At 28.7% G+C, this 20,707-nt stretch overlaps 1 protein-coding gene across 1 annotated transcript in view; it reads right to left on the bottom strand.

Annotated features, from left to right (window-relative positions):
- Window positions 1-514: 514 nt before the first annotated feature.
- The window catches only part of LOC135931919 (uncharacterized), a 29,613-nt gene continuing 9,420 nt past the window's right edge, over window positions 515-20,707 (bottom strand). The window contains exons 3-8 of the mRNA XM_065469238.1: window positions 16,674-16,748; window positions 14,723-14,887; window positions 2,877-2,990; window positions 2,471-2,650; window positions 2,133-2,235; window positions 515-1,401 (exon numbers count right to left, since the gene is read on the bottom strand). Of these exons, the coding sequence (XP_065325310.1) occupies window positions 515-1,401; window positions 2,133-2,235; window positions 2,471-2,650; window positions 2,877-2,990; window positions 14,723-14,887; window positions 16,674-16,748 (1,524 nt within the window). The remainder of the gene's footprint in view (window positions 1,402-2,132; window positions 2,236-2,470; window positions 2,651-2,876; window positions 2,991-14,722; window positions 14,888-16,673; window positions 16,749-20,707) is intronic.

Consider the following 20,707-nt stretch of genomic DNA (forward strand, 5'->3'; position numbering starts at 1 on the left):
GAAATTAGAAAGTGGTAGGGAGTGCTGGATATTGTATTTATATTCATTTCTTTTTTAATTCTGATTTGTATAAAAAAAACAAATAAATATATGGCTGCATTTAAACTCAAAAAATCATTTAATATATAAATGACTCTAGATTACTTTCAGGATGATTTATATTCTAAGCTATTCCGCCTACTCCCAAATTTAGTTATAAATAAATATTTTATGCGTTAAAAATAATAAATATCTTAATTGAGTATAATATGTATAGTATAATTAAAATAAATATACAACCTGAGTTTATGTCGATTTGCGAAATATAAATCTTGAGATTATAATTTATGGAAAAGAGTATAATAAATATATAATCTAAGAAAATTATATAATATTTTTATCATATTTTGTATGTAAAAAAATTATATAATAATTTGTAAAGTGATGCGATAAATGGTTTTTGATAACATTATTAAATTTGAGTGTTTAATACTGTCCATCCGAGAGAGAAAGAAAAAAATTACAATAGGTTCTTTTAATGTATATTGTCTAAAAGGCAATATCTTTCGGAAGAATGTTGAGTATAATTAACGCAATTCAATGGTGATAGTAAAGATTTATAATTGATATTCTTGATGCATTTATGGCGAACTAATTGTCCTCGGGTTTTCATGTTTGTTGAGGTGTGAACCTTATTTTTGGTCGAATTGTTGTTTTTACAAAATAAAGTCTTTTGAAAGGATGTTAGGCAATGTTTGTTATCGTTTATCGCCTTAATAAAGTGAAGCATACCGTGGTTTTCAACAATACTCTTCGGGTTTATGGCTTCTAAACATTTTGAATTGTAACACGCGCTATCACACTTCTTTGATCGATTTAATACGTATTTAATTTTTTTGCCAGATTTTGAGATTCTGTTGAACTCTAAATCATTGAGATAACGAATTTGTTTAAGATTTTTGTGTCGCAAGCGATGTGATTTTTTATTTATATCTATGATAGAAGTTGGGTGATAATTTTTTCTAGCTTGATAGTTTTCGGGCGTGGCGGCACACCACCGATGACGGTAAAAATTATATTTTGGGCAATATTTTTTCTGATTTGGCCAATAACCGTAATCAACAGGTTTTTCCGATGCGAATTCCATTTTTGAATATTTGCGCCTATCAAATATTTTTTGACAACGCATTAGCATGTAAGGGTTATTAGAATATTTATAGTATCTTGGAGCCGAATAATTGATATGGCAGGACATAATAGTAGGACTCATAAATTTTTGACGTTCTTGTTTTATCCTACATTTCTTGCACTGCTCTGTGCATTCATTATTGGTAGCAACTATATTTAACAAATCCTTTCGAGTCCTAAAGCAAATTTTGTCCGAATGAGAAGTATATTGAGCAGGTTTTTGTTCCCATTTCCCTAATCAATAATAAATCCATAAAATAATTAAATATGCAGTTTATTACATCGATGTTTGGAATATTCCTATTCAAAGTTAATCGAATTCGATTCGAATTGAATAAAACAAATAATAGGAATAATTCAAATCGGTAAGTTATTTGAATAATTCATTTATTTGAATAATTTGATTGAATATTCAAATTATTCGGAATAATTATTAAAGTTTTTAATAAAATTTAGTCACTTGTAATTTCTATTGATAACCTAACAATCTGACAGGTGATGTGATTAATAAGGTATGAAAAGTTTTTTTAGTTAGAACTAATTGCAATTTGCTGTCAAAAAAAATCGCTTATAAAGAAACAATAGAAAAAAAACTCTTTGCTTTAAAATTTGGCTTCGCATCATAAATTAAATTAGTATGCATTTTAATTTCCTTAATATCTTATTATCATCATAAGATTAGCATGATAACTTTTTCTGTTTAAAATTAGATGTATATAATAAATAAAAATTCAAGTAAACTCTTAGGATAAGATAAATATACTCATTTTTCCAGGTTTAAAATAATAATGTAGCTTAGGTTAGGAGAAAATAATGGTGCAATAATGTAGCTTAGGTTAGGAGAAAATAATGGTGCTCAAATTAGTAAGATATATATAAGATTATCACTCAAACAAGTTGAACGATGTATTATAATACTATACATCGTTTAATTTTCCCAAAAAATAGAGCATATATATATATACTTGATACTCTTCTGATACACAATGGGCAAGTTTTATGAATCGCTAACCAAGGGTCAACGCAAACTTTATGGAATTCGTGCCCGCAAAAAATTCTCCGCAGATCCTTTATTAAATTTGATAAAATCAATTAAAATTAAGAATGTTGCATTATGACTAATTTTTATTTTACATTTTAACCAATTATTAAATACTAGGAGATAACAAGACGAGGCCATTGATTTTGGAATTTATTTTACTAATATTTCATTAAATTATACTTACTAAAATAAGTTTAAGAAATGTAATTAAATTCACATTTTAAACAATCCATACATAAATAAAAGATTTATAAAAAAAACCTGGCCAAATTTAAAAGTATCTAAGCATATCGCGCAGTTCTCTTTCCTGGAGGAATCATTGTTACTTTTTTTAGTTTTTTCGCGAAGGTTAGAAAGGTTAAGAGTTGTCGATATATTAGAACTTCGCATATGGGTCAAAATCTTTTTGATTTTCTTGTTATAGTTATATTTTGTTGAACCCTTATTAGAAAATTTTTTTTTACAATAATTAAATAGGGATTGGTGAGTTAAAATAGAGATAAATATATTTAAAATACAACCCCTGATATTGCTTTAAAGTTTATAGATCTTAAATTTAATATTGAAATTTATAAGATATTTCTTAAATATCAGTGTGATTTTTTATTAATTAAAAATGAAATAGTATTTTCATCTGGCAAATATTTAAATTGAATAAGAAATATACCTTTGTATGAGTGGACCAGTTATAATAAAACTTCATCATCACTGATAACAATATCAAAATTGCTATAAAAATTAGCGAGTAAAAGGCAAACGTAATTGTGTCATCAGAGGTATTCTGTGATTATATTAATTATTAAAATATTATTAAGCTATTATAATAGAAGCAAAAGTTCACAGTTGGTTCATCAAAATTTATTGATTAATTATTAAATTATAATTAGCTAAAAAAATATATTTATTAGTGGATAAATGGTTTAGTAACTAAGCTAGGAAAGATAGGGGCTATCGGCAGTAAGATTAGAAGGCAAACGCCTATAACATTTTCGCCATTAAGACTAATTGTTTCAAATTTGGTCAAAAGATATAGTTTTATACGTACTATCTACCATATATTTAGTAGTGGGAACTCCATATTTAAAAGAAATCAATCAAAAACGATTTTTAGTCCCTTTTCACTAACTTTTTTAAATAGTATTTTTTGCTTTAAGGCAAATGTACTTTTTCAAATTTTATAAAATTAATGAGACATTTTTAGAAAAAACTTGATCCTGAGGCAGCTCATCCAGAAAATCAACTCATCTTGAAAATTTTATTGAGTCATTTAAGCTAAATCACTACACCTGGACTAAACGGCAAGGGGATAAATGGCAAATAAGAGAGAATTAAATTGATTAGGAAAAAATTATTAAAATCTAAAAACGATAAAAAAGAAATTTAAAAAAAAGATTGGAATTGTGTAATGTGCTCCATTATAACCACATCAAAAAACATGAAGACATAAAGCGTACCAAGTGTTCCGAATGGGCACATATAAGTTGTGCTAAGAATGATTCATTTTTTATATTATAATAAATTGTAGCTTAAAGCAAATATAATAATCAATTTATTTAAATACATTACAGTGTGTTAGGACTAATTATCTAAAAAATTTCAGAGTTATTAAACCCTTTTAAAAGTGGCGCACTACCGCTATCGCTACCCATCAAAGTAGCGCGCTATTAGCTATAATTTTTTAAAAGTAGGGGAGACCGGGGTAAAGCGATTGACGGGGTAACAATGTTAACGCGAATAACTTTTTAACCATTGAGTATAAAGACCTTAAATTTGGTGTGAAGATGTATTTTTATATCTAATTTCTTACCTATGTTCATCTTTTAAAAAACTTACCTGGTTTTATATATTTTGTCAAAAAACTGTTTTTTACCCAAAAAATATAAAAATCAATCTCTAGTATATTTTGCTTTTAGTAAAATTACATATCCTCAGGATTCAAAATTTGGCACACATGTTCCTTAATGTATTAACTATAAAATAAAATTTATCTGACATCTTTAGCTATATTAGAAGTCACGCAATAACGATATATATAATATATGTCACCTAGGGGTAAAGCTGTTATGGGTAAAACGGTTAAAATATAAAATTATTCACATTAAATTTTTCATTCATTCATTTATTATAATCAAATAAATATTGATATTTAATATTAAAGTTACCAATTGAGCATTATTAAAATTATGAAATTAATTCAATTTATTTAATTAATTATATATCATTTTAACTCTATGGAACTGGTATTAATTATTAAAATGAAATTGTTTTATTTTATAAATAAACAAGATAAGAGGATTTGCATATCAGCTTGCTAAAGAATATGGCAAATCTTTCCCAGAAAGCTGGACAACTAATGGTATGGCTGGAGAGGACTGGTTTATGAGGTTTAGAAAACGACATTCCCAACTTTCGATTCGTACCCCTGAAGCTACTAGTCTAGCAAGAGCATATGGCTTCAATCCCACAAATGTCAATAAATTTTTTGAAAATTTAATTAAGCTATATAATTCTTATAACTTTGAACCACATAATATATGGAATGCAGATGAAAGTGGTTTCACCACCGTTCAAACTCCTGCAAAAATTATTAAAATTTAGAAATAAATTTGTTATATTTTTTGCTTCTTATATTGCATATTATATAATAGATAAAAATCAACATTTATAAATATTTAAATATGGTTAGTTTTGATAATAAAATATTTATGTAAAAAGACTATAATTTATGTAATAAAAATAACTATTTAAGGTAATATTCATTTTTTATCTATTTTGTTGCATTTTAATAATAAAATCATTTCTATACTATCCTCCCCAAGTTAGAGCGATAATCCGAAAGTAAAAGTTTCGCTTTACTAAATATCTCTCAATACTCGCACTTGAGGACAAGGCAGTATTTACATATTTTTATATAAGAAAAATTATCAAAAATACTCCTTTGTATTTTTAGATTTAAAAAATGCGTCTAGGGGATTTTTAGAATTATTTATTTCAAAAGAATTATCAGTGGAAGTCGTCATCTTTGTCTGCTATCTCAATCACTAGTGTCTGGCGACAATTGTTGTACCAGGGGATAGAGTTTTAATCATTGGTAAATGATGGATTATCAACTAATGACATTGGCTGAACTGTATCAAATTATAAAATTGACATTAACTTTATCAGCCAGTTTCTGGAAATATTGGCATGTACAATATTATTAATCAATTTAGTTTAAATTGAATTGGTCTTTTTGGATATAGTCTCCAGTATACGAAAATTATTAAAAAGTTTTTCTATCTCTTTAAAACTATTGACATGAACATTCTTACAAAATAAAAATACTATTAAAATTTAAAAATGACAATTACCTTTAGGTGTTTTTTGAGGTTATATCTACTAGATTTATTCGAGGATATTTTTTACAGTGAACAAATAAATTTGTAGCCACCTTTTGTTTTTGCATTAATTTGAAAATATTTTTCAAATTTTGGAAATGGAAAATTTGTATTATTGTAATCAAGAACATTTTCTTCCAGTACCTTCCATTTCATTAATATCATAATTGTTTGACTTACTTACATCGATTTGGATATCTATTTGTGATGACATTAATTTACACTAGATGATTTAGGTTTATAATACAAATTGAATATAAATTACAAATTGAAAATATAAATTTCAAAATTTTATAATAAATAATAAAAATTATAATTATAATTAATTATGACATAATATTTAAATTTTCAGGTTTATAGTTACATTCATTATATTTTTAAAAACTAGCGCGCTAAAAAATAAAAATTGGAAAAATGTATCGCGCTATTAGCTATAGCTGCCAAAAAAAAATAGCGCGCTTCTTACTCTGAAAAATATCTATTGTTAATTATAACAATAAAAATTTTGTGTTTTATCTGTTAAATTTGCTATCTTACCCCGAGAGTCTTGCCATTTTACCTTGGATCGTCGGTAAATAGTAATATGCATGACTTTTACTTACATCCTAATTGGACGCATACTATATAAGGTAGGATGCTTGGTTTTTTTATTTTGTGGTCCAATGATGGGGCTATCTAATGATATAAATCGTTTTATCCTCTAGAAATTTCTATCACAAAAGAGCAAAACACCTGGAGTATAGCCCCGGTTTCCGTATCATTTTTTTTTAACTGAAACGTAATCAAAGAGGATAATATTTCACAAAAAAACGATTTCTCTTAAGAATAAATAAATTTTTCATGTTATCTCATAATTTGTGTTTTACATTTATATTATAATAAGTATTTATAATTTCTATCATTCATTCAAAAGCTCTCAAATGTTTATTCTTTTAAAAATAAGCTAATAATTTCTTTTTTCTAAGAATTATATAAATTTAACTTTAATCTAAAATGGATTGATAAAACTTTTAGCCTTGATTGAATATAATAGTTATAGCATAAAAAAGATACAAATAATATATAGATAAATGTAATTACATTATATTTAAAAAATTATAAATAAAAAAAATTCGTGAATGAGATTATTTAGATTTCATCTAATTTTTATGTTGGAACTATATTTAATTAATTGATTATATGCGATAACCCATCTCCAAATATTGGTACATGTGATTATATTAGTGAGTTGGGTGTTTCGCAATTGAAACCCAATTGGTATACATCACTTTGAAGTTTTCAAAAATAAGTAGAGTTAAATTAGTCCCATAACAAATATAAGTGCAAAATTGTAAATTAATGATTCATGATTTTATGCAAGTTTTTATTCTACAATATCAGGAAAATTTTAAGAAACTTCATCATAAAATCGCAGAATAATACATTATTTTAAGCTTTTTAAATAGTCCTATAATGAATGGGCCCCGATGTTTTTTTGCTAATTTTAGAGTGAATTTCCCTTCTGATTGAATTTCCTTTTTGCTAAATTTAGATTGGATTCCATTTTTTAATAATTTCAGATTGAATTTCCTTTTTTGCTAATTTCAGATTGGATTTCCCCATTTTATTTTATATTGGATTTTCTTTTTTTTTAAACGCATCCCGAAATGAAATCCTGAATACCTTCCCCCCCCCATCTTAAAGTATGCAAAATTAATATTTTTCTCCTTGGAGAGTGGATTTGCTAATCTAACATTAAATGGCGCCCTATGATAAATATCTGTTCAGAATATTTCTCATTTTTAAAAAATACACCTGCTGAGTATTTATTGCGCCTGGAGTGTTTCTCCCATTTAGCTCTTTAACGTTTCTTTTTAAAAGAAATATCATCATGTATATTTTTTAATCGTCCCTACATTTTTTAAACAAACAGGCGGCACTTTTCTTGTCTTCTTACATACTCTTCTTTGAAGGTAAAATTCACAAAAGGTGCATTCACGTTTTGTTTATAGATAAATTGATGTCGTATTATATATCTATTTTTCTATATCTTTTATGTTCACCTGTTCCCACTCTCTCTGGCATAGATAGAAAATTAAATATTATATTAATCTTTTCCTTATTTCAATATACTCTTGGAATTATTGACAATTAATGTAAAACATGTTAAACGATTAAAAATATGAAACTATGATGAAAAAAGCAAAGAAAAATATTCTTAACATATTTGCTTTATTTATACCAAAAAAAATTAATTTATATTTAACCAGTCATTTTTGCCGAAATTTTATCTGTCGATAATTGTTTATTATAGTTAAAATATGCCACGTGGCTGTCCAAAAATGTAGAGAAGATTCGAATTTCTTTATGATGATCTTAAAAAAGGAAAGACTGATATGCGAAGCACAGGTGCAATAATTCGGCAGATCGGTGCTTAATAATGCATTATTCTCAAAAATATGGTTATATTTTATCAAACGAAAGGAATAAATTTGTACATTGTATAGGGGAGCAGTATCAAATCACTTTATCCGATTTTTAAATTAAAGACGCCAGAATATTTAAATTTTGTTTTAATAAAGATTTTAATGGTGGCAAAATCGATCTTGAACTAATTTTTAAAAATGGCTAACACAATATCTTATCCAAAAAATATTGCTTAAGCCTCAAGAGAGCAAAATCTTAAGGCTTGCGTAATATTTTTTTGGATAAAATACTGTTAACCGTTTTTAAAAATTGGATCAAATGGAGCAATTTGCATCACTAGTGCACAAGCACATCTATATACAACAAATATTTAGAAATAATAGACTATTGATAAAATTTGTGTCTAGATATATAAAATTATAATCATGATTAGTAAAGTTAGTGCTAGCGGGGCTTATCACAAACCAGGGTACATTAAAGCGCTAATGTATTAAAATATCTTTTTAAGTTAATATGTTATCTTTAGTTATTTTTTGGATTACCTATATCAAATTTCGTGAGATATTATAAAAAATGCAAAGAACCAAAGTGAAATTTAAAAAAGATGCCTATTAATAAATTGTGACAATTTATTTAACTTAATATATGTACTTCCCTAAATATAAAAAGATTCAGGTCAATTTTTAAAAAGTATTTTGCCTAACCCCGACCTCTCCAACTAATCTAAGAATTTATTTATTATGGTTAACAGTTTCAACAATCACATACATCAATATTAGGTGATGGGTTATCAGAGACCATAAATCGAACACATTTTTATTAAAATTTTAAAGAATTATGGTTCAACTTTACTATTTACAATCGACTGTTTGTGATAATAAAGATATTCTTAAGTTACTTGCTTAATTTTTATATATTTATAACTTTCGAATGAATGAATGTTTAGTCATATTGAATTATTATTTATTCAAATTTAAAAGATTTCTCATTTTTGAATGTAATGTTGTTAAAAAGCCTGATTTTTAAAAAAGGCCCGATTAAAATTTTAGTCAAAATAATATTATGTAAGCCTCAAAATTTGGCAAATAGAGGTCCAAAGGCAAACCTTACTGGCATCTATGAGCAAAACCAGGCTTACATAATATTATTGTGGCTAAAATCCTAATCTGGCCGTTTTTTTTAATTAAGCCAAACCGGTATTTTTAACAACACTAGATGAACCCATTAAGATTTCGGTCGAAGGGATTATTTAAAAATGCCAAAACAAATTTTCTCTTTAAAATCAAGATTTTTTTTTATTAATCAAATTACTTATTACTATGTAACTTTTTTGAAATCAATTTACATTTCAATTAATAAATATATTAATCGAAATTTATATATAAAAATAAATAATATTTCCATAAGGCTTAACAATAATATCGACATTTGAACAAAAATAAATATCATGTTGAAGTAATAACGTCTGTATCAATGACATTATAAGTCATTGCTCACAAAACATAACTAAATATGATTTGATTTAGTGTTTGCACGGCCGCCTGGTCCCGTCCGGTCCTTTTTCTAAAATGAGATCGGACCGATGAACCGTTAAGTCAAGTGAGGCCAGACAATGGGGCCGTCGGTCCAGTCCGGTCCCGTCTAAAAAATGTTTTTTTGTTAAGCTATAAAATTTTTATTCTGCATTAAATTTATTAAAAGTAAAATGTGTTAAATTACCAATATTTTTATTATATCATCAATCATTTTTATTAAATTATTTATACAAAATGATTAAACCAATACAAATTTATTGAATATAATTTAAATCAATTTGATTAGCATATTTAATTAGTTTCTGTTTTTGAATGTGATAGATATTTAGTTATAAAATAAAACTGATTTGTAAATAAATATTCTGATTATCTTCTAAAAAATAAAAAATTAATCCATTTTTTACCCATCCAATACCAATATAATATTTCGTTAATCTTAGGTTTTTATTGTTTCTAGCTCTAATCATAACTATAAGTAGATTTATTTGATGAAATTTTTATTCATATATTTAAAATTTTGAGTTCTCAATTTAATATATATGCATAATTTACTTGTGCTTGAAGAATTGGAAATATCTGGAGACATATTTTATATGTTTTCCCAGAATTATCCTTCCAAAAAATTTATATAATTCTTTAACATATTTTCAAATTTGAATTTGATCGATTTTTTTCATTTGCACTACTAATACTATTTTCTAAATCAATAGTTATTCATTGGATGAGCATGAGGGTGATGATTAATATTATTTTTTATGATTTCAATTGCCATTTCTAATAAATTGAATTACTTGAAGAATGAATGAAAAGGAAAAATAAAAAAGTAAACGATGAATGATATATTATAAAGTGTTAGGCATTAAATAATCATGTCTTATGTGTTAATGAACATGTACATTAACTAAAAGAAAGTCATAACAAACTTTTATCTTTTTTAATCAGTATTCGGTCAGACCGGTCTACTGCAAACACTAATTTGATTGAATTAATATAATTAATTTGAATTTTTTGGCGAATATAAAAAAATTCTTTTGGTTCATTGGTAAAAAGGAGTATTTTATTTCCCAGATTTTTTAAAAACTTAAGTTGATGGCGAACGGCTTTTTACAAATGAACCCAGAGAGTTTCTTTATATTCGCCAAAAAATTCAAATTGAAATTTTTAGACACAATTATGGTTCCTTTTTGGGGACTCAGTTATAGAATTTTACTTTTAATTATAAATTTAGAATTTATAATTTTTAACTATGACTACAAATTTATTCAAAGCTTCTTAATATATTAATTTTAAAAAATATTTAATTTTTTAAAAATAAAACTTTAAAAAGTTTACCATTTTGTTCATAATATGAGTTTATGTTCGAAAACAAGGAAAAAATAAAGCCCTTGTCAATTTATTATATTATAAAAATTATTGTAGATGTAGGGTAAATAATTATATGTTATATGGAATATGATGCAATAATATTAAATAAAATCCGATTTCTAAACTATATTTAAGAATTATACAATGAAAAAATACTAAGATTTTAATAAAATTTAACCTGAATGAATGTCTTAATTAAATCTACGCATAATATTTATATAAAATTATTTAACACCATCTATATTATTTTATTTATATTATAAATAAAAAATAAAGGCGCGTAAGCAGGAATTTGGTCTGGGAATTGGGGGGGGGGGAGGGGGAGGGCTAACAAATATTTTTAAGAAATATTATTGTTAATTAAAAATACTAAGCATAAATTTATTAGGACTAATTACTTTTCTAATACACAATTTTAAATTAATGTGAATTATGAAAAAATTATATATATAAACCAGCATTGAAAAATTATAAAATAAATGTGAATTATAAAATATAAAGTGAATATAACCATGATATGAATCACTTAAAATTGAAATTTGAATTTTTTGAGCCTTTAAAATATATAAAGTATAAAAAATTTAAATGTTGGAAATATAAATTAATACACAAAAAGTTCTTAGGAATAATTGTATGTTTTGAGCTAATTTTTCAATTATCTATCCTTGCTTGGCGTTAAATGCCTATGAATATTCAAAAGATCCAAATCATTCAATCTACTTTCAGAAGTTGTATTTCATAGGTATGTTTTTCAGAGACTTGCAGGCCAGGCCCCCGAGCCGGACCGTATTTTAATTTTTTTAAACATACCCAGGCCGGACTCGAAATTTTTTTAAAAAAAACACCCGGTTTGGGCCTGAAAATTTTTTTTAAAAAAATATCAGGGCCGAACTGTATATTTTAAAACCAAATATTTGAAATATCCATTATTAGCTATAAAAATCGAAAATAAATATAATTTATTTTAAAAAAATTCGGACCGGACCTGAAAATTTTATTTTCAAAAAAGCCGGGTCGGACTTGAAAATTTTTAAAAAAAAACCCGGGCCGAAAAAAATTCAAAAAAAAAAATCTGGACCATGCCCTGCAAATGGTACCTCTGCATGGTTCTGTTATTCATCTTAAAAAAGAGAATGTTCTCTCATTAGTTTACTAATGGGAAGAGTTGCTAATATATATATAATTTTTATAGATTGGGAATATAATCTAAAATGTGTTTGAAATAATGCAACGATAGCATTATTTGGGACTGTATCAACCATAATTAATCTTTTAATCATAGTTATTCAGCTAATATGGCATCATAAGATATTTTAACATCTTCATGATAAAAATCTAACAAATATTAATTTTTTTTCTATCACCATCTGAAAAAGGTTGGAAAGGCTTTTGTGGAAGTAATATCTGCGGATTTGTAAGTGCTGCATGATGAATTAAAAACCATTCATTTATTTGGGTTATAAATGTATCTAAGAGAGGGGACATTTGTTTTTTAATACTCTTCTACTGATTCTAAATTAATGTTTTGACGATGAGCTTTCTTGCTGCAAGTCGAGGGGACAAATATTAAACACGTATAGCTCTGCCTTTGACTCCTCAACAATAATATATAAAATATGAAATTCTTCATCAACATTAGCTCTAATTTCCTTGAGTTCTAATATGATGTTCTCCGCTATTCTCATCTTCTTAAACAAGTCAATGTCATATTTTTGAAAAGTATTATATAAAATGTTGTATAATTAAACAATACATTCTAATGAGAAAAAAATTTGGAATAAGCATTGAATCCAATAATTTTCTTGCTTCTGAGGAAATATTTCTTTCAAACCATTATGATATTTCAGTAATAGCATTAATAATCGGCTCTTCTAACTCCATAAAAGCTGTAACTGATTGATGGCGGAGACTCGATCTCGTTGGAAAAACTTGCAATTTCTTTCTCCCTGTTAGACAAGGAGTTTCAGAGATAATTATTATTTGACTAGAAATTTAGATAAATATTACGCCACTAATATTTGAAAATAATAGGTAAATATTACGCTAAGGAGAACTTGAAATCGTAATTAATTGATAAAATAACTTAGTAGATGAATGTGATAAATAATTAAATATATATGAGATAGGAATAAATATTAACAATAATATTTTTGAAAAATATAATCGGGAATCTGCATTTTTTGGCTTTAGGCAGGGGGGGGGGGGGGGGTTTGTCTCCCTGCCCCCCCCCGCTGCGTACGCGCCTGAAAAATACAATTGTTGAAAATCAAGGCCTGCCAAAAGGAATATGAAAGCGAAATCCGGAAAACTTCCTTGTGAAATACACATAATGATCGGAATATTGAATAATATTTCATTTTCTAACATTTCTTTTATTGGAAAAGATAGCTCAGCTCAACCTTGGAGAAGGAGGAAAAAAATTGACTAATGCCTCAATGCCTAGCTGATTTTTTTCGGCACACGCCATGATTAAAATATATGTTTTAAAAAACAATAAAATATCCCTGTTTTAATCGGTTTTTAAAAATATACGGGAAAAAATATTTTTAAAAGGTTGATAGCGGCACCAGTATACCGACATATATCGGTTCCAACTTGGGTATCGATTGCTAAATAAACGGGTTGACTCCAATCACGTTTTTAGCTTAAAATTTTAACCGTTTAATTACTTTCCAGTTATTCTGAACAAATTTTATCGGTTCATTCCGGTTTCAAAATTCATATCAATTTTATAAATTTTGGATTTTTTAAAAATTAATAAATGTAATTAATTGACATCATATAAATTATTTTAAAAAAAATTTAAAAAAACATTAAGAAATAGCATATGTAACATAACATAATAACCAACATATAAATTTTTATTAAATTGAATTATAACGATTTAATATATTCAACTAAAATAAATATTTTAAAGTATGCTAATTAAAGATCAGCGCGACCCGGCCTGTGGATATTTCCTATCGAGTTTTTAGGCCCGGCCATTGAAAATTATTTTGTACAATATGTCCAATCAACCCGAAAATCTTTTTCCTACAATTAAATATGTATTTAAAAAAACTGTTATAAACCGGTTCGAAAGTCTTTATAGCGGTATAATGTTCTCTCCTTTTAATTTTCTTAAAACTATTCGGAATATTATTATGCTTAATTTTCGTTTAGTGATTTGGTTTGATTTGGCACCCTGATTCCACCCAAAATCTGGGTGACTAAACTGAGCCGGTTGTGATTGATAATGATTATTTCATTTCCATAATGACTTTCCTCAAATTATAATGATTTTAAAACAAATCATTGTTACGAGTAATCATAATCTAACTATAACTAAAACGAATTATTCGTTATTAGATATGTATCTTAAGTATGTATATTCGATTCGAAAATTCGAATAAGGAAAACATATAATCTGTCGAATATTATTTCTTTTACCTATTTAAATTATTTAAAATAATTTGTAAATATTTAAAATTATTCATTACATATTTGAAATCATTTTTAATTATTTAACATATTTCTTGCGGAACTTTTTATATTTCTTTAAACTTTTTTCTACAATCTTATAAATCACTTTTTTTTAAATTTTAATAATCCATTTTTTTTCCATTTTTGAAAATATTTTTAAAGAATATGATTTTCGAATCGGTTATTCAACGAATGGAAATTATAATGTTTTTAGTAAGGATACTAATATAGAATTATTCAATTCGAAAATACAAATCGAATTTATTAATGTAAATATTCGATTCGATTTGTATTTTGAATCGAACACAGACATAATCACTGTTAATAACTTTGCATAATTAATTGAATTTAACAATTAAAATTTAAACCTGATTTTTGGCGGTAAGGGGAAACAAAGCCCCATCGTCTTTAGATATTAGCACAGATGAAAAACGACTTATTTTCATCATTCTAAGCATTTTTAAGGCTTGATCATCTTTGATCAAAATAATTGGCCGAGGTATGGATTGCTGCTGGTGGATATGAGATATAAGCTATATAAAAAATTTGTTTTATTTACTGTATGATATTAAAAGTGTTATATGTAGATATTATGTCATCGTCAATTTTTCTTTCTCAGTCAATATGTTATTTATTTCTACTTTAAACCATTTTTTTAAGCAGTTTATAAAACTTAAATATCTAATTCTAGAGAATACCCTATAAATTTCAGACAATTTAGCCGTTTTCTTTTGAGACATTTAAAATGGTTCCCGTTTTAAATCGCTAAATTGTAATTTTTCCTTTTTTTTTCTTCACACCTTTTTTGAATAATCAATTTCTTTTTTATTTAAAAAAAATAATAATTGTTTTTGTAATTTTATATATATAAAACAATAATGTGCGCAAACAACAAAACAAAATAATAATATTGTTTCGCGAATAAACTATAATCGTAAAAAAAATATCACTAATATAACTCCCCACAATACGCTACTAATTAAAAACCACTTCGCACTTCAACCTTGCAACCCCAGATCCGGCCCCAACACAAATTCAATTTCTGAGTCTGCTATAGCATACACCAACCAATCCACAAACTCCGGGGTAATATACGTTGCTTATAGATCCTCGGCTGACCCCGCACTTTCTGGGCCCAAGACTGCCACAAAGGGATCCGTTCTCAGATCCTCGTCTCCCGGAATATTATCGTGATTCTCACCCTTCATTTTTTCCTGTTACTTTCAATTCCCGATCGCGCCTTCGCTATCCTCCCGCGCCAACACGGGTGCCTATTTGACATCGCTGGATATTCGAACCGATCTCCCTCATCTCTCGTACATTTGACATTACCGGTTGCCTCTCCATTATTCTATTGTCCATTACTTGATCCTCGGCCATGCCCCGCCTGTTCGACGCTGCGGCTCGCCTTTGCGGGCACCTCCCTATCATATCCCCCTCCCTTCCGCAACGAAAACATCTCCGCCGGTCCAATCCAGGGCTGAATCATTCTCAGCTTATGGTCAAGGACCAAGCAATAGAATAACGGAGAGGCAACCGGAATGTCAAATGTACGAGAGATGTGGGAGCAAAGATCGGACCGAATATTCAGCGATGTCAAATGGGCACCCATGTGGGCGCGGGAGGATAGCGAAGGCGCGACCGGAAATTGGGAGCAACAGGAAAAAATGAACGGTGAGAATAACGATAATATTACTCGAGACGAGGATCGGAACGGATCCCTTTGCAGCAGTCTTGGGTCCAGAGAGTGCAGGGTCAGCCGAGGATCTAGAAGCAATGTATCTTACCTCGGAGTTTGTGGATTGGTTGGTGTATGCTATAACAGACTCGGAAATTGAGTTTGTGTAGGGGCCGGATCTGGGGTTGCAAGGTCGTTCAATTAAAAATCTTAATTTTTTTTTAGATTAGTAATCAAAGTTATAGTAGTGATATTTTTTTTACTATTATAGTTTATTCGTAAAAAAATATTATTTATTTTAAAATTTTTCTAAAAGATATAAGCGAGATTCCCAATTTTAACCATTTTTGTTTTAGCGATTTACAACCTTAGCTCCCTTTTTTAAAAATTTTTTTAGAAAACATAATGTATTTCAGCATGTGTAGAAAACCGACTTCTGTAATTTTTACAAAATTTTTCCATGAAATCATGAACTTAATATAACGTAGATTCAAAAAATGATTTTAAAGTTGAAAAAAAAATAACACATAGACGCTAACAAGATATGAAATTAAGTCAATATTTTATTAATAATATTTATAATATATTCAAAAAATTAAATAAATATTTCGGTTTGGGAAAATAAAATCAGCAATTTAAACCTTATACTTGGCATCTATATCTAACGATATATCCAAAATAATCGCAAGAGCACCTCGCATCACGGCACGTTTCATCTAAAATAAACATAAAAAATATATTTAATATATTTGCAGATGTCTTTAATTCCCTTTAAAGTTTAGGTCTTTGAATTACGCCAAAAATATTATTCACCTTTAACGAAATATAACAGCTCGCTAATTTTATTATATATTTTTTTTGTATGTCATTTCATATTTTGTTTTTATATATTCAATAATATTTTGAAATTAAATTATATAATTGATATTTTATAAATATAAAATAAGAGGTAATGAAATTCAATTTAGATCTCCATCAATCGTACTATACACCAGGGTTGCCAGGTCAAAATTTCCAAATTGCGGGAGGTTAAAAAAAATAGGAATTTGAAAATTTAAACATAAAAAAATTCGTGTCGGGCCTATGGCAATGTTAATGAAAATGCTATTTTAACCTTCCCATTTATTCCTATAATATTTTATTGTTTTAAAATTTTATATTCTACTTTGTAATTAAGTTACTTTATTTATTATATAAAAGTGATATCTCCCTGGATTTCCAGAGTTAGAAATATTTATAAAAATCCCCTCTTGCATTTGGAATCCTGATTTTTAGTTCATCTTTGCAGCTACCTCTTTTATCCATGTTAACCCCAAGATATTTGTAGGAGGACACCACCTTAACCAACTTTCCCCCTACCACCAAATCACCCAAAGGGGGTGCATGAGACGATGGCATAATTACAGTCTTATCAAAGTTTATATCCAATCCGACCTTTAAACTGAAGGAATTTAGTATCAAGACCAAATTTTGGGCCTCCTCCAAGCTTTTAGCAATCATCACCAAGTCGTCCGCATAACAAATCACCCTATTCTCCAAAAACCATGACTGATTGGATCCAAGTTCCAAAAGATTTGCGGCCCCCAGCGAATCGGTAATTATTTTATGCATAACTATATTAAACAGCAGCGGGGAGGCGACACACCCTTGCTTTACTCCTTTTTTTGTTCTAAACGAAGCAAAAAGATTACTATAGTGTGTCTTAAGAATCCTAATGATATTTACGTTAGTGTTGTTAAACGGCTCGTTTTGAGCCGATTTTTAAAAATGGCTAACTCAATATTTTAGCTAGAAAAATATTGCCCAAGTCTTAAGATTTCGCTAATAGATGTCCAAACCTTTGTTTTTTATACAAACAAAATCTTCAGGCTTGCTTATTAATATTCTAGATGAAATATTGAGTTAGCCGTATTTAAAAATCGGCTCAAAACGAGCCGTTTAACAACACTAATTTACGTCAATGCCGCATGCCTCTAAGATTGCCCACAAAATATCATGAATAACGTTGTCAAAGGCACGCTTGCAACGAAGATAAAGTAAAACGGTAATTTGTACTTCTCGCACTTCTGTATTATTATCTTCAATGCCTATATTGGTTTATTGATATTCCTATTTGGGCAATAAACGCAGATGTATTTAGACAGGAGATTTGGTGTGGAAGCAAGGATACGGTTTTTTAGAAGGATCATGAAAACCTTGGACACAATAGATGTAAGAGCAATGGCTCTATAATTTTTAAATTTGATAGGATTCGGGATTTTGGGGAAGTTATAAAAAATTGTCATATTCCAGTCTGCTGGCATCCTCCCTATGAGCCAAATCTTATTGAACAGCCTCAGCAAGAGCTAAGAGACCTCTGCAGGGGCTGCTTTCAGATGTTCCCCTAAGATCTTGTCAAGACCTGGGGATTTATTATTCCTAAGTTTATTAATAGCCTTAGCTATTTCCGCCACAGAAAAATTAGCGTCAGATGGTACTACGCTATGGCTAGAGGATAGTATTACGACTGGCTTCCTAGAATCAAAGATTCCCATGTATGATCCAACCACAAAGCCATCTGTTCATCCGGGTCGGTAATCCCCCTCAGAGGTCTCTCAGCTCTTGCTGAGGCTGTTCAATAAGATTTGGCTCACGGGGAGGATGCCAACAGACTGGAATATGACAATTTTTTATAACTTCCCCAAAACCCCGAATCCTATCAAATTAAAAGACTATAGCCATTGCTCTTACATCTATTGTGTCCAAGGTTTTCATGACCCTTCTAAAAAACCGTATCCTTGCTTCCACACCAAATCTCCTGTCTAAATACATCTGCGCTTATCGCCCAAATAGGAAAATCAATGAACCAATATTGGCATTGAAGATAATAATACAGAAGTGCGAGAAGTACAAATTACCGTTTTACTTTATCTTCGTTGATTTCAAGCGTGCTTTTGACAACGTTATTCATGATACTTTATGGGCAATCTTAGAGGAATGAGGCATTGACGTATATATCATTAAGATTCTTAAGACACACTATATTAATCTTTTTGCCTCGTTTAAAATCATTAATAAAGTTTCTCCCCCTTTAGAACAAAAAAAGAAGTAAAGCAAGGGTGTGTCGCCTTCCCGCTGCTGTTTAATATAGTTATGAAAAAAATAATTACCGATTCGCTGGGGGCCGCAAATCTTTTGGAACTTGGATCCAATCAGTCATGGTTTTTGGAGAATAGGGTGATTTGTTATGCGGACGACTTGGTGATGATTGCTAAAAGCTTGGAGGAGGACCAAAATTTGGCCTGGATACTAAGTTCCTTCAGTTTAAAGGTCGGATTGGATATAAACTTTGATAAGACTGTAATTATGCCATCGTCTCATGCCCCCCTTTGGGTGATTTGGTGGTAGGGGGAAAGTTGGTTAAGGTGGTGTCCTCCTACAAATATCTTGGGGTTATCATGAATAAAAGAGGTAGCTGCAAAGATGAACTAAAAATCAGAATTCAAAATGCAAGAGGTGCTTTTTATAAATATTTCAAACTGTGGAAATCAAGGGAGAAATCGGTTTACAATAGGCTATGAATCTTTAGTTCCACCATTATTCCAATTCTCCTTTATGGCGGTGACATATGAGAGATAACGAAGACAGGGACCAGGAAACTACAGACGTTTGTCAACAAATGTCTTAGAATAATAAATGGCTCTTTTACCCCAACATTATCTCAAATGATAATCTTTGGAAGAGATCACGCTACACTCAAATACATGTGACTTTAAAAAAGAAGCGTCTCACCTTTTATGCTCATATTCTGAGAAATCACACAAATAATAGCCTGGTCCTCGAGGCCATAAATTGGTTATATTCCTTCAACGGCAAAACTTATAGGAAGTTAAAATTTTATGGTTCTTTAGGGCAATAAAGGATATAATGGATTTAAGCCTAAACACGAAACAGTTTCTAAGGTTGAATAAAGATAGGAGGTCAATAAAGAAACTCTTAAGGATCAAATCAAATTATTTAAATCTCCCATGAACTCCTCATAGAAACAGGTCATTCTTACTTTTATTTATTTTCCTTTCTTTTACTTTCGCTGCCTTTTCTCTCTTCTCATTCTTTGTCTGACTTATTTTTCCTTTCCATTCATTATTTGCTCTTAATTTTCCATCATATATCTAATGTACCTTGTGATTAAAAAGGGTCCTCCTTTGCCTTTAAAGTAATTAAGTATATAAGCATTTTATGGGTGTGGGCTGTGCTTATTTTTGACCATTCCCCATCAGCCCACAGACGTTTAAGTAATAGTCCTAGGACTATTACACGTACAAGCACGCGCGGCTTGCCCACAAACGTGTGAAGGGCTCCTCATCTTTATCCCCATTTTTAATTTGTCCAGTTAGATGGATTATGAGGAAAACCTATCGTAGCTCTGTTGTATCCACAACTAGAGGGCAAAAACGTTTTTATCAAGTAAATATACTTTGATTTGACAAAATTTTATATAATAATTTTTTTATTTTAATAAAGATATATTTGTTTAGTACAAAAACAAATGATCTTTTTTTTTCAACTGTTTCTCAAAATTATTATTTATAAATTAGAAACAATAAAATAATAGAAATTTAAATGAGGAACAAATTTTAAAATTGGGGGAGATTTCCAATTGCAGGAGTTTTGTGAGAGGGAAATCACTCGTGTT

Source organism: Gordionus sp. m RMFG-2023, chromosome 1 (assembly GCF_954871325.1).
Source record: "Gordionus sp. m RMFG-2023 chromosome 1, tfGorSpeb1-WG-v2, whole genome shotgun sequence".
Taxonomy (NCBI): domain Eukaryota; kingdom Metazoa; phylum Nematomorpha; class Gordioida; order Chordodea; family Parachordodidae; genus Gordionus; species Gordionus sp. m RMFG-2023.